The sequence below is a fragment of the Dermacentor variabilis genome, unplaced genomic scaffold (assembly GCF_050947875.1).
Source record: "Dermacentor variabilis isolate Ectoservices unplaced genomic scaffold, ASM5094787v1 scaffold_12, whole genome shotgun sequence".
In the NCBI taxonomy this organism is placed as follows: domain Eukaryota; kingdom Metazoa; phylum Arthropoda; class Arachnida; order Ixodida; family Ixodidae; genus Dermacentor; species Dermacentor variabilis.
Window position 1 is genome coordinate 35,220,594 of NW_027460280.1, and position 18,457 is coordinate 35,239,050.

General features: G+C 43.2%; 1 protein-coding gene across 1 annotated transcript in view; it reads left to right on the top strand.

Annotated features, from left to right (window-relative positions):
• The window catches only part of Pus1 (Pseudouridine synthase 1), a 34,447-nt gene that overhangs the window by 14,491 nt on the left and 1,499 nt on the right, over positions 1-18,457 (top strand). Inside the window, exons 5-10 of the mRNA XM_075677067.1 lie at positions 5,627-5,755; positions 9,205-9,283; positions 12,736-12,781; positions 12,862-13,026; positions 13,578-13,697; positions 18,306-18,376. Of these exons, the coding sequence (XP_075533182.1) occupies positions 5,627-5,755; positions 9,205-9,283; positions 12,736-12,781; positions 12,862-13,026; positions 13,578-13,697; positions 18,306-18,376 (610 nt within the window). The remainder of the gene's footprint in view (positions 1-5,626; positions 5,756-9,204; positions 9,284-12,735; positions 12,782-12,861; positions 13,027-13,577; positions 13,698-18,305; positions 18,377-18,457) is intronic.

Genomic DNA, 18,457 nt, shown 5'->3' on the forward strand with positions numbered 1-18,457 from the left:
ACTTTATTGCAAAGAGCACTGACGAATGTCCAAAGTAAAAAACAAAAAAGTAGCATTCTCACCCAAAAGGTGAAGCATTGATTGTGATAGCAAATTAAGCAAGATAAGCGCGGCAGCAGGTGCAAGCGAATTGACCTTCATGCTGTCTCTCACTTCAACACGAACTAAACGTCGAAACCACGGCGCATACGAAGCTACTGGCAGCACTGGGCGCACTTTGTCCATATCGCAGATCGCTTTGAAGATAGTGCGCCTGCTTGCAGCGTACGCTAAACTAAAACCAGGCACGTACGCAGGATTTTTTTTCGGGGGGGGGGGGGGGGGGGGGGGGGGGGGGGGGGGGAAACCCAAGGTAACATATCTATGCAAATGAGGTGGAGGGTACTTTTACTAGTACAAATGTGAATAATGCCCACCATTTGCCATAAAGACGCGTAAAGCCGCAAAAGAGAATTGAAATAACGTGTATTTCACAGGTACGCCTGTGAGATACACTTCTTCTTTACTTGGCAAACAAAGAACCACGTCAAATGGACTCGCGCATGAAAGGTGCACGGGAAGAACCTTGCCAAGAACAAGTTAACAAGCAAGAGTGCAAAATAAAGATTTCTAGTAACGTTTTTTGAGTTAGCCCTGGAAGAACTTCAGATAAATGTATATTTGCGCAACAGTCACAGTTCTTTTGCATCCCTCGTTTACTGCTCTACCAAGTAGCAAAACCAACTCGTGTCGTTCTTTTTTGGAAGTTGTGTTACAATGCGTGGTCACCAGTCTCGTACAACCGCATAGAGCGCAGGACGCTGCGGTTCTAGACATACTGCGCCCACCTTGGAAGGTTATAACCCCCCGTCCTTTAGTACAGCAGGGAAGTGGCTACGTCAGGTGGCTCGATTGATAACTGTAAAAGCGTAATTCAAAACACACGGAATTATTCTCCAGTTCCGGCGGCGTTTTCTCTACTTCCATTCTAAATAAGATGTTGATCCATAAATATTTTCGCAAAAAATTTTCACTTTTCCTCCCTGTTTGGCTGTTGCCTTGGCTTTCTCGCTTAGTAGATCGCTTAATTTCTCATCTCATTGCGACTCTTGTTTCCAGTTGCCAACTTTGCTTGAAATGTGCTGTACAAAAAGGGAAAAGCCACACAGGGTAACAGGTGACAGTCATATTGTTTATGGGTTTAAGGGTTATTGCAGGGTCTGATGATGAGCACTTTTTTGCAATATCTTATTTTCCACCTTATCTAACCCATACCGCTGATATATGGTTCCGAGGATCTGCCAGCGTCGCAGTGAGGTGTCACTCGAGGAAATAAGGAAGCAAAAAGAAAAGTTAAGCGCAACTGGCGTTTTCCTGGCCACAACTTGTTTCACGAGCTTACAGACCAGCCGACTATGAACCGAATCCCTTTCCTGGCCCCTGGATTAGTCTAAACAAAGAACATTGAACTAACGAAGCAACAGGGATGCGCGTGATCGTTGAATCGATGGTGACATAAATATTGTGTTGAGCATTATAAATAAATAAAAATATTATAATTGAAACAATAAACGACGCCCTGCCTGCTGCAGTAGATAGTGACAACTGAATTCATCTTGAGTTTATCGTGCAGGCACCGAATCGATGACAAAACTGGCCTCCACACCCCAGGAGATGCTGATAACTACCGCCCTCCAAAAGGAGTGAAAAAATTGACAACTATTCCACTCCATGAAGATGGAATGGCAGCGAAAGCTGACGACAGTCAAAGCTCTCAACCGAAAGGCAAAGTGTTTCACATCCACTGCCGGACGGCCTGAATATAGTGTAATATCGGGCCGACCCGCGGCGGAGTGAATCAGGTGTTAAGAACTCCCCATACCTAGGCCGATGCCGAAGATATTGCAATACCGGGCCCACCCGTGGCGGGGGTGAAGCAGGCGTTAAGCGCTCCCCACACGTGGGTCCATCCCGAAGTGCAATGCCTGGCCAACCAGCGGTAGAGGTGATGCAGGCATTAAGAACTCCCCATACCTAGGCCGATCTCGAAGATATTGCAATACCGGGCCCACCCACGGCAGGGGTGAAGCAGGCGCTAAGCGCTTCCCACACGTGGGTCCACCCCAAAGTGCAATGCTTGGCTGACCAGCGGTGGAGGTGAAGCAGGCATTAAGAACTCTCCATATGTAGGCCGATCCCGATGATATTGCAATACCGGGCCCACCCGCAGCGGGGGTGAAGCAGGCGTTAAGCGCTCCCCACACATGGGTCCATCCCGAAGTGCAATGCCTGGCCGACCAGCAGTGGAGGTGAAGCAGGCATTAAGAACTCTCCATACGTAGGCCGATCCCGATGATATTGCAATACCGGGCCCACCCGCGGTGGGGGTGAAGCAGGCATTTTAGCGCTCCCCACACATGGGTCCACCCCGAAGGTAGTGTAATGCCGGGCCAACCCGTGGTGGAGGTGAAGCAGGCATTAAGAACTCCCAATACGTAGGCCGATCCCGAAGATCTTGCAATACTGGGCCCACCCGCGACGGGGGTGAAGCAGGCTTTAAGCGCCCCCCACAGGTGGGTCCATCCCGAAGGTAGTGCAATGCCGGGCCGACCCGCAGTGTGGGTGAAGCAGGCATTAAGAACTTCCTATACGTAGGCCGATCCCAAAGATATTCCAATACCGGGCGCAACCGCGGCGGAGGTGAAGCAGGCGTTAACCCTTTGAGGGTCGATTTTTTTCGCCATATGCGACTGCCCAGGGTCGATTTTTTTTTATTGCAGATTCCGATTCTTCTTAGGGACATAATTCGGAAAAAAATTACTGTAATTTTTCTAGGGTGACTGTAAAGTGAGAAAAAAATATTTTGCGTTGGTATATATGCACTCTTCATTCATGAATAACAACAATAAAAAAGGAAATAAACTTATCCGAATTAAAAATTTGATGCATATTTAAGCACATAGTTCAAGGCTTTAAAAATCCGCACACAAGAATATTTCGCAAGCCTCAAATGTTCCTGCTCTTACACTAATACAAACGTCCATAGCGTAATCGAACTGCATAGGTGCGCGCACTCAAGAAAACTGCTTGTGCCCATCAAAAAAAGCAACACGTGTGACAAACTTCTGCTAATCTTCATCTTATCACCAACAAGCTAGGGCAATTAGTTTTCGCGAGCCTTAAAAAAGAAAAGAAAAGGAAATGCATGCACAGCGGCATCCTTCTTATGCGCACCCCTGTGATCACTAAACGAGCGAGAAACAAGCAGTCGCCCTTTGAGCGATTAGGAACGAGATAGCCATCAGTTTTGCAAGTGCAAAAAGCCAAAACCGCCCGCGAAACAAAATCCAAACAGCCGCCCGGCCGCGCGCTTGCCAATGCGCGAGCGGTAGTATATAGATGCGTGGGAGCAAGCTAGCATTAAAGCAAACCATGCAACGAAAACCAAGAGAGGGAGTCGTGCGAAAAAAATTCCCTGTATCCCCACATAGTGGCAGCACATGACAGAAAAGGAAAAGCTAGGAAATTGGCGCGCTTTTTAAATGTACAGACGGCGCCGTAAATATATGGCATTGACCATTTTCGGACTTGTTCGCGGCGCCGTATATTTACATTATTGACCGTCAAAGGGTTAAGCGCTCCCCTTACGTGGGTCCATCTCGAAGGTAGTGCAGTGCCGGGCCGACCTGCGGTGGAGGTGAAGCAGGCGTTAAGCACTCCCCATATGTGGGCCCATCCCAAAGATTCCAAAGGGCGCGTTATAGGCTCCCGAGTCCACAGGGGTATGTGCCATTGATCTTGGACCCTTTTTCCACTATCACCAGGATTGGCCCACATCATGATTTTTTCTGTTAACGGACACCGAAAAAAACTACGGAAGTTAGTCATACACTGTTTTCGCTGTAAAGGGCAGCAAAATGTTGACCGCCAAGTAGATTGATTTGTCAAAGCTTTAGGAATGTGTCTAAGGAGTGGTGCTTTGGGCGGATAAGGGGGCGGGGCCTGGGCCCCCCCGGGCCCCCCCTTGGGTACGTGCCTGACTAAAACTGTCTACTAAGGCCGGAGTTCCCTCTAGTTTTTTTCAGAACCTTTCATTTTAGTCAAGTTCAAATGTATTGGAGGTGTTATATATTTTTCTGAGCAGCTTGACACGTGACAACAGGAGTACAACAAGGGGTACTGATGTTTAAAAACTGACCAGAACATGTCTCTTGTATTTCCTAGCCACATCTGCATTTGTACATCCTGACCACACTACAGGTCAAGTCAGCTATTCTTAAATGGCAACTTAAATGAGTATGCTTTGGTACACCTGTGTTTGGCTAGAAATTATCTTATTCAGTAGATGCACCACATGGTGATAGTTGTGAGCAGATCTGATATGCAATGCAAATGTAATATTAACCCTTTAGACGAATGTTGTCTACAAGCAACATACCAGAAAACGTGTTTTTTTCTTGCCGAGTTTTGGTATGGAGTACAAAGTTTCTGGCTATATGTCGTTGGCCAACACTGAATGACAGGCAGCAAGCATCATTTGTTGGTTTATAGCAGCAAGACAGGATGAGGTAGAAGTTCAGCATGCAACTCGCTTTCTTTTGAAAGCATGGTCAGATGAGACAGATCTATGCATGATCTCCGGCTGTAGTGGTGTCATACATGTGATGTAAAGCAGTTGAAACGTGCGCCTATGGTTGTTTAACAGAGCTAGTGGCTTTATTCTTCAAGGATTGTAGCAGCAGAAATTGTAGAACACAATTTGCCAGTACTCTGAGCTGCAGCTATGTCCGTGTCTGTTTGTTCCTTTCTGTGTCCGTGTTCTACAATTTCTGCTGCTACAATCCACCTATGGTTCACATATAGCAACTGTCTGTACAAATTCTAAACAAAGCCATAGGCGGCTTGGAGTGGAACCCACTTCAAGTTTTCTGCCTGGTGTTTTCCCACTATTGCTGAAAAAGCTTACACAAAATGGTAACATGTGTTGGTACCTAGCATGTAAAACAATCAAGATTGTAGCAGTGAAGACGTTGTACTATATACAAATTGATCATAACCACTCACAAATTTTGTAGGTACTACACAGCTCTCTGTTATTGCTGGAACGAATTGCAGCGGCTATTCATCATGAAACAAATGCTCTAAACACTACACCTCATGAAAATCTCTGGTGCCTCCCTATTACAGAATGTCTAGCGCCGTCCATGCTAATTATTTGTGTGCTGTGAAAACTTTTGAACTGTTATGCAACAATATTTTGGTACTTGTGGACAGCCTCACCAGTATCCAAGATGCAAAGCATTTGGCAGTTATGAACAAGTACAATGCAGGCTAAAGTGGTTGCTCAATTGGGTTGCGTTTACATTGCGTGACCATATCTACTATTGGACTGTGTTCTGAAACCCTGTAGAACTTCAATTGCTCCAAAGCCCCGAACATTGAAAAGTACACTGCTGCACACCTTTCTGTGCAATTGAACTCTAACTGTGCAGAGGTCGCTGTGAGCCCTACAACAGGGCCCAGCAATAAACTTTGTTTGGAGTGACTGCAAAACTTTTTACGAAGGCTGTGCCCCTCCACCTTGTCCACACTGCTGCCTTTATGTTGTTTTCTTGTGGCCCTAACAATGTTGCAATTGCCATTCTAGATATCAAGCGAACAACAAGGGGCTTCAACTGCAAAAACAACTGTGATTCCCGCACCTACAGTTACATGTTACCCTCATATTCATTTGCACCACCAGGAGTTACGCCTGATGAGTCCTACCGCATTACAAGTATGTTTTAATTTCACTGTGGCATTAACATTTGAGGATGGATGAATGTTTTAAGCAACAAACAAGCTTGCAAGCAGAAACAGTGGTAACAAACTGGGAAGTTAAAGGGCCCCTCACCACATCTGGCCATTTTGAGCTGACAAGCACAGAGCATACAATGTGTGCTAATGATTGTGTTTGCAAAGTATTACATCGCTAGGTGCCGCGGAAAGGTCTGAAATTTCAATCCGAACGCCGTTTTTCCTTTCCCTCGCGGCAACTGCGCTCCAAGCCAGACAGTGACGTACTCGTGTCCCTGCGCCTACATACTCATGTGTGCAGTGTGGCGTCAGTCATCGAGACACGTGACTTCGAGAATTACTCAAGGCAACATCTGTTATTTATGTGATCTGTTGCTTGAATTGACGAATTGAAGTTTAGAGAAATAATAAAACACGCAAACGGAATGTCTGCGTGTTTTTTGTTTTACTTCACACCGAAGCAAGCGAGATATACTTCCGCTTCCTCTGCTTGTTCCCACGGTCGTGCAGTCACGTGCACAGGTACCGAAACTATGCCATTTTCTACTGTGTTCCAGCGCGTGATCATGCTCTGCGATCCGCTTGTGTCTGCCTCAGTATTCGTGTAGCACTGAATTATACTGCTAGTCATGTGTCCTTGTGCACAGCACGCAAAATCATGCGCTGCGCGAAACGATAACAGCCAATAACAGTTCGCACGCAACACCGTCAGCGGAAGTGTGCAGCGCCGGAAAAAAATAAAAAAGTCGAGGAGAAAAAAAAATGAAGGCGGGCCCCATGACGTCTGCGTCGTGCGATCCTCAAGGTCCAGTATGGGAGAACGTACGGAAGGAATTTCACTTGCGGAGGATAGACGGGGTGAGTGGAGAGAGTGTCTCGCTGGGCCGTGGAGCTAGCCTGCTGAAATCATGGGTTCGCGGCACTGAAATATTTCTATCTCGGCTGTTAATGAGCCAATTTGAAAAATTTTTTGCGGCAGAGTGCTCCCTAGAGGACACGTAACAACTTCCAGTGTATAACCAAAATTTGCTATGGAGCCTGGTGAGGGGCCCTTTAAAAGGACTTAGTGGGTATGGCGTCTCTCTTGTGTCAGTTGCGACAAACACAATGAAGATTAGCAGATATGTTTCTTATTCATTTTCACCCTTTTCATAGAGGCACAAGAGCCACATAGTTTTTTTTCTTTAATATGTATGAAGTTCGAGTGAAGCTTGCTAGGGCCTTCTTCCTTTTGTTTTGCAGTCCAGAAGAGACTTGTTGCTCCTCTGACTCTGAGCTTGCTGAAGTACATGTTAGTAGCTGCAAGGAGATTTGTAGACAATTTATAAATGATTAGGTTTTTGTTTGTTGCTGCTGACTGATGAATTTTTAAAAATAAGAAAGCAAGAACATTCTCCACCAACTGTGGAGAGTGTTTAAGAATTTTTCGCAACCTTTCCTCAAAACTTCGCCTGTGCTGAAAGTATCAAACAGGGGAGGAAGAGTGCTCTTGTGACTGCTACTGATTATGCCCCAAAACATTTGTTTGCACTGGACCATGTGAAGCGTGGGCAGAATTGTCGGAATTTGCATGAGCAAACTGAACTCATTGAACAGTCAGAATTCAAGATGCGAGGAGAGGAAGAGACACTGTTTCTGGTGGAATTAGAAATACACTAAACTGGGAGGACACAGTGTATGAAAAGGGAAATTTTGAAGTACCAGCCAGGGTTTTGAATAATTTTAAAGGGTATATTAACACCATTTTTATAAACCTCTTTGTCACATTTAATTATTCTGGGCCAGTTTTGAGAAGTTTGTTGGCTGATACATGCACTTGCTTGGAAAAAATATATTGTTTCTAAATTAAAGGATGCCCTGCAAAGCTTATGCATTACATTGTCCAAGGAAGACCCAATGTAACTGGATTTGTTTGTCTTGTTATTCATTTAATTTCCTTTTTATTTTGTAAAAAAAAAAACAATTCTTTAACTGACACTAATGCTTCCATCTTACACAGTGCCTAAAAGCTGAAATTAAGCTGAAACTAAGAAAGTGGCATTCTTGAATAATTTTAGTTCATAAAACAGCTTGGAGTTAAGAAAGTTTTGCATAGCAGTGGAAGGATAGTTTTTCTTACTTCAGATTTAGGTGGAAAAACACAGTAAGAAAAATGAGCTTCATGTTTCAGAAATGTGGCTCTTCCTTACCACTGCATATGTGTATGTTTTTTTAAACAAACCATTGGCCTATTTTAGCCTATTGTCCAGAATGCAGCACTTTCGCCGACCAGTACCTTTGAGCTTTTCAACTTGCAACAGAGCATCACACAAGCACATCCACCAGCTTTATCTAGTGACCTATCAGAAAGTTGTTCTTATGGCTTAGCAGTTCCACTATTGCAGGAAACTGTCTGAAAACTGATGTCCTGATGAAATTCGGTCAAATGCAGCAGGAGCTTCTCATCACTAAAGAGTATAGAACTTCAACTATGATGTTGTATGAGTTTTACATAAAAAATGTTAACCATACACTTAGCTGCTGTGGCACACAGCAGCTGTGCAATAGTGCCCATTAAGGTTTGTGTTTAAGTGGGCACAGCCTTTCTGTCTAGCTCAATGACTGTTGTTGAAAGCAGTGGTCAGAGGTCTCACATTAACAGCATCAGAGAAGGAATGATATGTCACTCTCTGATGATGGGCTTGGTAAGGGTTAGACTTCAGTGTCCAAAGCATACATGGTCGCTTCTCTGTGCCTTTATTTCTCACTGTGGTCAGGTGGCGTGCTTTCCCAGTCGAAATTTAGTATCACTAATATAGTGCCTCCTTTATCAGCCACTGGACTCTTCTCATAGCCATTATAGTTGCCATCGTAGTGGCATCTGCAATATATATTTTGGCACATAGAAAAGTCTGGAATTAAAGCTTTTTTACAGTAGTCGACGTGTGGCACGGGTGCTTTTTCTTGCTGTGCAAACCTAGTTTCAAAACTGCAGTTTCTCCAGTGACCACTCAGTTGACACCGGCTGCTAGCCTTTTGGAAGCCACAAAACGTGGCTGAGCTGAGGTTCCTCCCCACAGTTTTTATTCATCCCCCAGGGGTGCACCTTATATATGGCAAAATGTAAAGTTATATTTTAGGACAATTTTCATTAAATTTCAGTCTGTGGCAGTTGCATAGGACTATGCAATACATGCTAAATTTGCATTGAGCTCAGACAATCTTAAATGGGATTATGACAAAGCTGTAGGTTGTGTAATGCTGATTTACATCGCATGGTTTACATGAAAATGTGGGGATTGTGGTTATTGGGCAGTATGCACTTTATGTTGTATTTGTAGATTTATGGTCACATACGTGTTAGCCAAAATGATGCCTGCCCACTGCAATCTATACAAGGGTGAAGAACTACCTAATTGCTCTTTGCATTACCTTTTCTTTACTTTTCAGGTGAAAGAATAGACGAAGTAAATAAGATCCTAGCGCTGTACAAAGGTTGCCATAACTACCACAATTTTACGTCTGGAAAGTAAGTTTGAGGTCAAGTTGTGTTGATGAAAGTCCATTAATATAAAACCATCCGTCCTCAACCATTCCTAGCCCCATTCCGTGGCCTTGTTGCTAACCTTGCACCTTGCATTGGTTACATTCTTGTATATATACAAATACGATGAAAATCACGAAGGCAGGTTATGCTTTGCTTGCAACAGTTTGTGAATCAAGTTCATCTTGGTGCGACCTCATGCTCAGCAGCAGGACGCCATAGCTGCTGCGCCACCACAGCAGGCAGCTGTTTCAGGATTAAAACAATCTTGGGGTACCCACTTTGGGCACCTTTCGTTCAAGTACTGAAGATTTTACCTGAATGGCATTTACTTCTAACATGTGGGTCATTCCATGCCAACTGTCCCAACCTTGGCACTCGACCATCAGCGATTTCTTTGAAAAAAATTGAGGACTATCTGTTTAAAGCAAGAAGTCATTCTGTAAAACATTCTTGCAAAAAAAAAAAAAAATTTCAGCCCTGCTAGGAACATGTGAAGTTTCTTAAAAACTCGAAAGTAGGAGTCGTAAAACGCATTGTCAAAAAATTTTCACTTCTTAAATTAGGCGAGCACACAATTTTCCCTTGAGAATGAAGATAGGCTTTTCACTTTAAAAAGGTGTTATCGATCTTTATGTTTCCGTGAGTTTTTTATACGGCACTAAATATGCAAAATTTGGTGCATATTGGGAATTTTTTTGCAGAAGGATAACTTTTACCAAAAGGTGAAATTTCATAGTAACTAATTGCCAGCAAGTTGTACTGTAAGCGAAAAATAATTTGCGACGAATATAACGTGAACTGGCCTGTACAGCTAGCGATAAAGTTACAAGAAAGTTAGTTTTAGCCTATGTTCAGTCGTAAATTTAGCATAGAGGTGAACGGGATAAAAATATGCTAAATGGTGTATTTATTAGAAACATCCATTGTCTACAAACTGAGAAACTGTTATCAAATTACTTTTTGTTTTAAGCAAGAAAAAAAAATTTTTGAATTTGCTTTATACCGGCACACAATTCCGGCGGTTCGTAACAGTGCAAGTTCAAGCTTCGCGCCCATCTGCTCCGGCGAGCTGCAGAACTGCTGATTTGAGGTGCAACCTTTTTACAGTCGATAACTCGAACGAGCCTTCCCATTTTTTTCTTCATTTATCGAAAACTGGATGTTAAATCCTGCGCTTCACAAAGGTCATCGGACTGCCTCATTCGGTCTGAATTTAACATTTAACTACAAGAAAGACAGAGAGGGCGAGCAACTAAAGGTATTTATTTCTTTCCATTATCTTTTTAAATGCAGTACTTTGAACTTAAGCATGCCAAAACATTTAATGACGCTTCAACATCACTCCTCTAACATCATTGCCAACATGGTTGTAAAAACACGATTGTGTTGGCTGATGTTTGCTACATATTTGCCGTAATAAATCAACAAAGTGTTTTCTTATTCACAAAGTTTTCACCCATTTCTATATATTAGTGTACGTAACTGCACTCTGTACTCACCGGCGTAACTTTCCAATGCCACATGACGACGCTATGCAGGCCGTCAGTGTACGGCGACATCCAGTTAAATGCGCTCTATTGGGGCTCGCGTTTTTTATTGGCTAGGCTAATAAATTCTAATAAAGCACTCAAGTAAAAACTTGGGGAGCTGATTATCTTGTGTGGATGTTCCTCCATCAACTCAGGAAATTTTGCGTCTGTGCAAGTTTTACTTACCGCTACGATGCTTTCCTATGAAGGGAAACACATGCAAGCACAGAGACCGGTATAACGCAAATTCAAAAATTTTTGTTCTTGCCTAAAACAAAAAGTAATTTGATAAAAGTTTCTCAGTTTGTAGACAATGGATTTTTCTAATAAATACACTATTTAGCGTATTTTTACCCCGACCACCTCAACGCTAAATTTATGACTAAACATAGGCTAAAGCTAACTTTCTTGCAACTTTGTCGCCAGCTGTACATGCCATTTCACGTTATATTCATCCCAAATTATTTTTTGCTTACAGTACAACTTGCTGGCAATTAGTTACTATGAAATTTGACCTTTCGGTAAGAGTTATCTTTCTGCAAAAAAATTCCCAATATGCACCAAATTTTGCATATTTAGTGCCGTATAAAAAACTCAGGGAAACGTAAAGATCGATTACACCATTTTTAAGTGAAAAGCCTATCTTCATTCTCAAGGGGAAATTGTGTGCTCGCCTAATTTAAGAAGAGAAAATTTTTTGACAACGCGTTTTACGACTCATACTTTCGAGCTTTCTAAAAAACTTCACATGTTCCTAGCGGTGCTGAAAATTTTTTTTTCGCAAAAATGTTTTACAGAAGGACTTCTTGCTTTAAATAGATAGTCCTCAGTTTTTTTCAAAGAAATTGCTGATGGTCGAGCGCCAAGGTTGGGACAGTTGGCGTAGAATGACCCATGTACAATGTGACTATTTCCCTGTTAAATTGATATGATGGGGCTGTACTATAAGGAATCAGTGCTGGCCAGGAAGCGCTACAACAGTTTCAGTGTCTCACTAAAATATGCTGATGTCATTCGATAGGGATGCCACAAAAATGGTACGATATCTTGAACGACGAAGGGTGCACGCTCATATTTAATGCTTGGTAACGTTTGGTTTGTCCAGCCAAGCTCTGTCCTTAGCAAAGCGTGTTTCGAGGCGCAAAAGCACATCTACATTCTAGCTCGCCTGTGCCCAGTTAGGTCAGACGCTGGACACATGTGCTTCAAGATGAGCGGTCATTTTGCTGACGCAAAATCGAAGCACATCCTACAGAAACTGTTTTTTGCACCCACTAGGCTGTGTGTTATGGTACTGCTGTTGGCATGCGAAGTTTCAGCGCTGGTTGCCGATTCCAAAATCGCAATCCAGCTATGGGAGCTGCCATAATGTGGTAGCTGTAGATGAATTTCACTGCCTAGGGTTATTTTTTAACATGAGCCAAGGCTTGATGCACGAGTGTTTTAGCATTCTGCCTCCATCAGAATCTAGCTGATGAGTGTAATTGAATCCAACCCTGCACTCAGCTGTGGAATGCTATGCCCATTGAGCCTCCGTGACGAGTTATTAGTTGGTTTTGTCTATTCTATGCATAGGTGTGGTACTATCATTGTGAAATGAAGTGTAAATGGGAAAAAAACAAAGTAGGAGACCTCATCTGCTTAATTACTCAAAACTGTGATGTGCGATTGTGGTGAAACATTGCCAAATGTGTTATATCCCCGAACTAAGCTACTGTAAACCAATTGCATCAATGTCACACTGACAAACACAAAAAGAAACATGTGCTTTGTAGTTTTTCTCAATTTGCTTTCTAGTTTTTATCACATTCACATTTTATTCCTGCATTATAAAACGTGTTAAAAACTGCCCTTGTTTTTGGCTGAAAAAGTTTGTCCAACTCATTTTTTTTTTTCTTTCTTCAGGAAATCTGAGGACCCCAGCGCAATGAGGTTCATGATATCTGCAGAGGCAAGAACTTTTATACTTTGTGCATGCTTGCTTGTTTCTTCTGTCACCTGCGGTTGACTCTCGATTCCTGTCTATTTCAGTGTGGCCAGCCCTTTATTCAGGGGAATCTGGAGTTTCTGCAGATTCAGATCAAGGGCCAGAGTTTCATGCTGCATCAGATACGAAAAATGGTTGGCCTGCTCATTGCAATCATGCGTGGGTACACAGACCAATCCACCATTCGTCGGGCATGGGGCCCTGAACGGGCAAGTGAACTTCTGGTTTCTCACAGCTTGCCGTCGGCAATTTATGTGTGGTAACTTTCATTTTGCTACTATAACTATCTATTACAACCTGGCTATTAGCATTGGTGTAGTAATGATCGATTCGTTCAAATGTCTGTTTCAGTATAATGCTGCTTTGGTTCTTTGTGCAGGAGTGGTACCTTAATAACCAGTGGCAGCATACTTCCACAATGGTGGGGCTACTAGAAGTGTGGCATACACAAGTATCACATGCCATTTGAATGATAGTTTAATAAATCAATCAGTGACTGATAGCTTCTGTGTGTACTGAAAAAAAAAATTACAGTAACAATAAATTAGAGCTTTGGACTGTTTTTCTTTTAACTTTTGTAGTACCTCGACTGTTCAGTGAACTTGCACTGAAGAAAGTGTGTGCACTGTTTCTGTCAATCTGGCGTTTATGACTCCTTCATTCGCGGGTCTGGGCAATTGTTAGGAGGGAAGAGTACAAAATGAAATTTGTATGTACATAGTGTAGGTTTCATACCTTTCATGCCTATTTGCCAATTCAGCTGGACATTCCCATTGCACCACCGCTAGGCCTGATGCTGGAGCAGTTGCACTATGACCGCTACAACAAGCGCTACGGTGGAGACGGCCTGCATGAGCCACTCTCTTGGGAGGCAAAGCAGGTGTGTTTGCCGGATGATCCCGACCACGGCGGCCACATTTCAATAAGGGCGAAATGCAAAAGCACTTGTGTACTTAAATTTAGGGGCACATTAAGAAACCCCAGGTGGCCAAATTAATCCATAGACCCCCACTATGGCGTGCCTCATAATCATAATCATAACCCAATTTTTTTTTTCTTCTTTTTCTTTTTTTTTCTGTGTATGTTGTACGTGTGTTGCCATATGTTCTCTTGTTATGACAAGAGAGACCTGGACATATTAATTTCCCACATGCAGTGTGTTTATGTCCTCGTACCGCTTTGCTCATTACCAATTGTGTGCTGATACATTGAAATACTACTTATTACTTACATGACAATACCTCTGAATTAAGCATAAGTATTGGTCGAATTAGTGCATGTGACCCTGATGCTTTGCGCATGCACAGTCCTCTTGACGACTATATGTTTAGCAATCAGACACCTGCACAATAGCAATAGTTTTTCAGATAAAGGGGATGGCTGGATGCCTCTCAATTACATAGAAAAATAGTATTGAATTTTTTTAGATGTTACATTTGTAGCATTAACATTAGTTGTATATTTTTTTATTGCAATGCTTATATTGTGTGAATTTATATGCTGTGTGTGTGTGTGTGCGCGTGTGTGTGTGTGTGTGTGTGTGTGTGTGTGTGTGTGTGTGTGTGTGTGTGTGTGTGTGTGTGTGTGTGTGTGTGTGTGAGTGTGTGTGTGTGTGTGTGTGTGTGAAAGTACTTTTTACACTATTGCTGCCGGTGTAAAAGGATAGCCACCTATCAAACTGCTAATCCCATTAGTTTGTATGGCTGCACCTTCCTTGTGAACTTATTGTTTCAGCTCAATTGCAATTGCACTTGAACAAGCTGTTCCAGGGTGTCTACCAACCGGGCAAACCGGGAATTCTCAGGGATTTTGAGTAGTCTGGAAAAACTCAGGGAATATATTTGTGTCTCTATCAGGGAAAATAACCTGTAATTTCATTGAAAGGGTCGAAAGTCGCGGTAATGCTGGCTAGAGTAACAGACAGGAATGGTAATGAATCGTCTTTGATGCCATGTTGTCAGCTGGAGGAGTTGCCAGTGTACAGTCAACGACCGACTTTCCGGATGCCCAATAATTTGCACGGCTTCGCGAAACCACTACGCACCCATTAGAGTCAATGTATCAGAACGTCTGAAATTTCGGACTCAAGAACCTTTCGCCATCCGATTTTCTGGCGCTTTTTGCCGTGACTGCAGGTCCGAAAGGTCATTAATCAAAGCCACCACCGCTGCCATTTTGATTACCTTGCCGCCTCAAACCGACGCTCTCGCATGCAGTTGCGCTGGCACCCGTAGCAACGCTAGACCTAGCTGCTTCGACGTTCACTATTAAGCTTCTTGCCGTTGGGTGCCGTGTTTTCCATTGAAAGGATTCGCTGCTGTCAGCAATGCCACCTCGTGATTGGCTTAGAAGATTGAAAAGCACGGTGCATTGCATAATGCCGGTTCCCGAGAGTCAGCATCGCCTCTGTACAGAAATGTTACTTTGTGAAGCATACGCAAAAGTATTGCAGTGAAGCATAACAAGCGTGGACACAGTATGTATTCCTTAATTATACACACATGCACCCGGTATCTTCTGTCACAGTACGAGCACTGATATGCCTAATACGTGTACCGACAGGCCTTCAGAGCGTTTTCGAATGTGCCCGGGGCGGTTTGAGCCGTTCAGGGCAGCAAATGACATGCATTTATTTTTTCCAACTGGCCGATTTTTCGGACATTTTCGTGGCCCCTACGGAGTTCGAAAAATCAGACGTGGACTGTGCATTTGACCAAGAAGATGCTTCAAATGGTCCATGGGGCGAACGAGTGGCGGAAGGAGGACAAGAACAAAAAGGATTTATGCACTGAGGAATGAAAGGGAAAGGAAGCGTGCTGCTGCTGTTTTGAAGGAGCTTGAGCTCAAAAGACAATGCGTTGGCTGATGCCGAGATGCAGGTGTCTCTCATCCAAATCGAAACAAACTCTTAAAAGCAATGAAACACAACACTGAGGTGTCGTGTGCGGGCTGAGAGTATGTCAGGACAGTTAAGATTGACTTACGAGCTGTTGAGAGAGAATCTCAATTGTGACAAAGTTCGGGCCTCATACCACTGAGCTTGCTATCAGTTGATAGAAATAGCTTGTAGTATTCGAAAATATTTGCTTGTGTATGCAACTCATCTTTATTTGTATTTGAGAATGTCTGACTCCATTTGCAATTTTTTTTCGAAGACATTTTATTTGCTGTGCATTTTACTAACCCCCTCTCGTCTATTCTCTTCTTGAATAACATAAACACTACTCCTTAGTATTCAAACTGGATTAAGTCATTTCTTAAAATTTTTTTTTCATATACTTCCTAGAGAGTCACAGCATCGGGCTACATGGTTTCAACCCGTCTTGACATAAAACATTGTTCTGCGTCACTCAGGGAATATTGTAAAGGCGCTCAGGGAAAACCTGGAAAGCTCAGGGAATTTGGAAATGCCAACTTGGTAGACACCCTGTGTTGATAACAAACAGCAAGTACACCTCCGCCTCTCAAGCAGTAATGTTGCTTGCTTAGAAAGCTCTTTATTTATTTATTTATTTATTTATTTATTTATTTATATCACATATTTACAAAATTCAATATCCAGCCCGCTGAAGCACCAGTGCTTTCGCATCATTGCATAGCACAATGCTTAGTATGATGTCAACATTCGTGGCATAAAATGCATAACTAAGTTCACAACATGTGCAGTTCCTGTGATTTCTTAGATTTCCCTGTTGTGCATACGAATCTCTATCCTCCATACGAGTTGCTGCACTAATGTGATGGTGAAAGAACACAAAGCCCTGCTTTCAACAGGTGCAAGCAGGAACTTGCCTTTGCATTGCAGTGTGCACCTGCTTGCCAGATATCGTACTCCTCTTTGTTCTACAAAAACTGAAAAATGCAGAGAGATTTGTGAGGAATTTCATACATAGCAATATTGTGATGGTGGTAATTCACGTGCACAAATTTTGATACTATATTGTCGCAGTTCACTGAGAACGGGAGCTTTAATTGCAAGAGGTCGTCCTGTTGCACTCTATCGGCAGACCGTAAAATAGGGAATATCTTCTTCTATTGAGCCTACACGCACACTCGAGCAAATCGTCTTTGTTGTCGCCATCGAGGCTCAATGTGGATAGGGGCACAACATTGGCCTCCCTCTAGAGCGAGCGTTGTCCTGATGCGCGGTAGTCCGTGCACAAATGCAGGTTGTCCATGTCACTCAGAGAGATAAGGCTTCATGCACACCACATGGACAGTTTCAGGCACATGCTGGTAGCGCTTTGAGCAAGATGGGGTGCCAGAAACAACTTTGTAGATGATGTCACTAAGCTGGCACAGAACTTTATACGATCCGCAGTATCGCCGTAGAAGTTTCTCAGAGAGGCCTCAGTGTCTGATAGGTGTCCATACCCAAGCTTTATCACCAGGTTCATAAACAATAGATTTATGGTCGAGGTTTTACCGGTGGGCATCACGGTCATGCTGGCTGGCTGTTCGGACACGCAGGAGCTGTATGGCTTCCTCGCCGAGCTCTGTAAAATCAGCGACGTCAGCCTCTGTGTCGCTGCAATCATGGGGCAGCACAGCGTCAAGCCTCGTTGTTACTTCTCGACCATGGAGAAGACTGAACGGCGTCATTCCTGTAGTTTCCTGGCGTGCTGTGTTGTACGTAAATGTGACATATGGCAGTATTTTGCCCCAATTTTTGTGCTTCACATCAATGTATATACCCAGCACGTCACCGAGGGTCTTGTTGAGGCATTCTATAAGCCCATTTGTTTGAGGATGGTATGCTGTTGTCCTCCTATGAGCAGTGCAGCTGAGTGTGAGCACACAGCTCAGAAGCTCCACTGTGAAAGTAGTTCCTCTATTTGTTATGACAACAGCTGGAGCACCATGTCTCAGGACGATGTTATCACTGAAAAATTGTGCCGCCTCATCTGCCGTGCCACTTAGAAGTGCCTTGGTTTCCATGTATCTGATGAGGTAGTCTGTCGTGACTATGACTAATTTATTTCCACTGGCAGACGTCGGAAATGGGCCAAGAAGGTCCATCTCAATTTGGGCAAATGGCATCCCCGGCACTGCAATGGGTTGTAAGAGCTCAGTGGGTTTAGTGGGTGGTAAATTCTGCTGCAAGCTTTGGCCAGTAGTATTTGTTTCCAATTCGTGCCAATGTCCGTGTGTAGCAGAGGTGGCCTGAGGTGGCTTCATCACTACATATTGAATATGTCGCGGGCAGCTATACTCCATGTTCATCCAATATCTAAAATTTATTTTCATAATTTTTATAGAGTTGTTCTTGTTTGATATGTAGCGCAACTCGATCATTATTAACAGATTTCAGTGTCATAAAATATAACTAGGCTTTTGAGGTTGACTTTTGCATATTGGTCATGTTTAAGTGGCTTTTCATTGTTACACTCCTTTGTGTGAAAAGTGGACTGTTTGCTTGCCTTGTTGTGGATTTAGATTAAGGTTGCAGTGACAAGCAGTGAGCATATTTTCTTGCTTTGCAATGCAGGACTTTATCCAAGCATTCAAGGAGAAGCATATCTTCCCCACAATTGTGGAGACAGAGAAAAATGAAAAGTCGTATCCTTTCGGCTGTGCTCAATTTCTTGCACATCTTCAGAATTCTTACCTCAACATTCTTTCCCTCATGTAGCTGCAAGT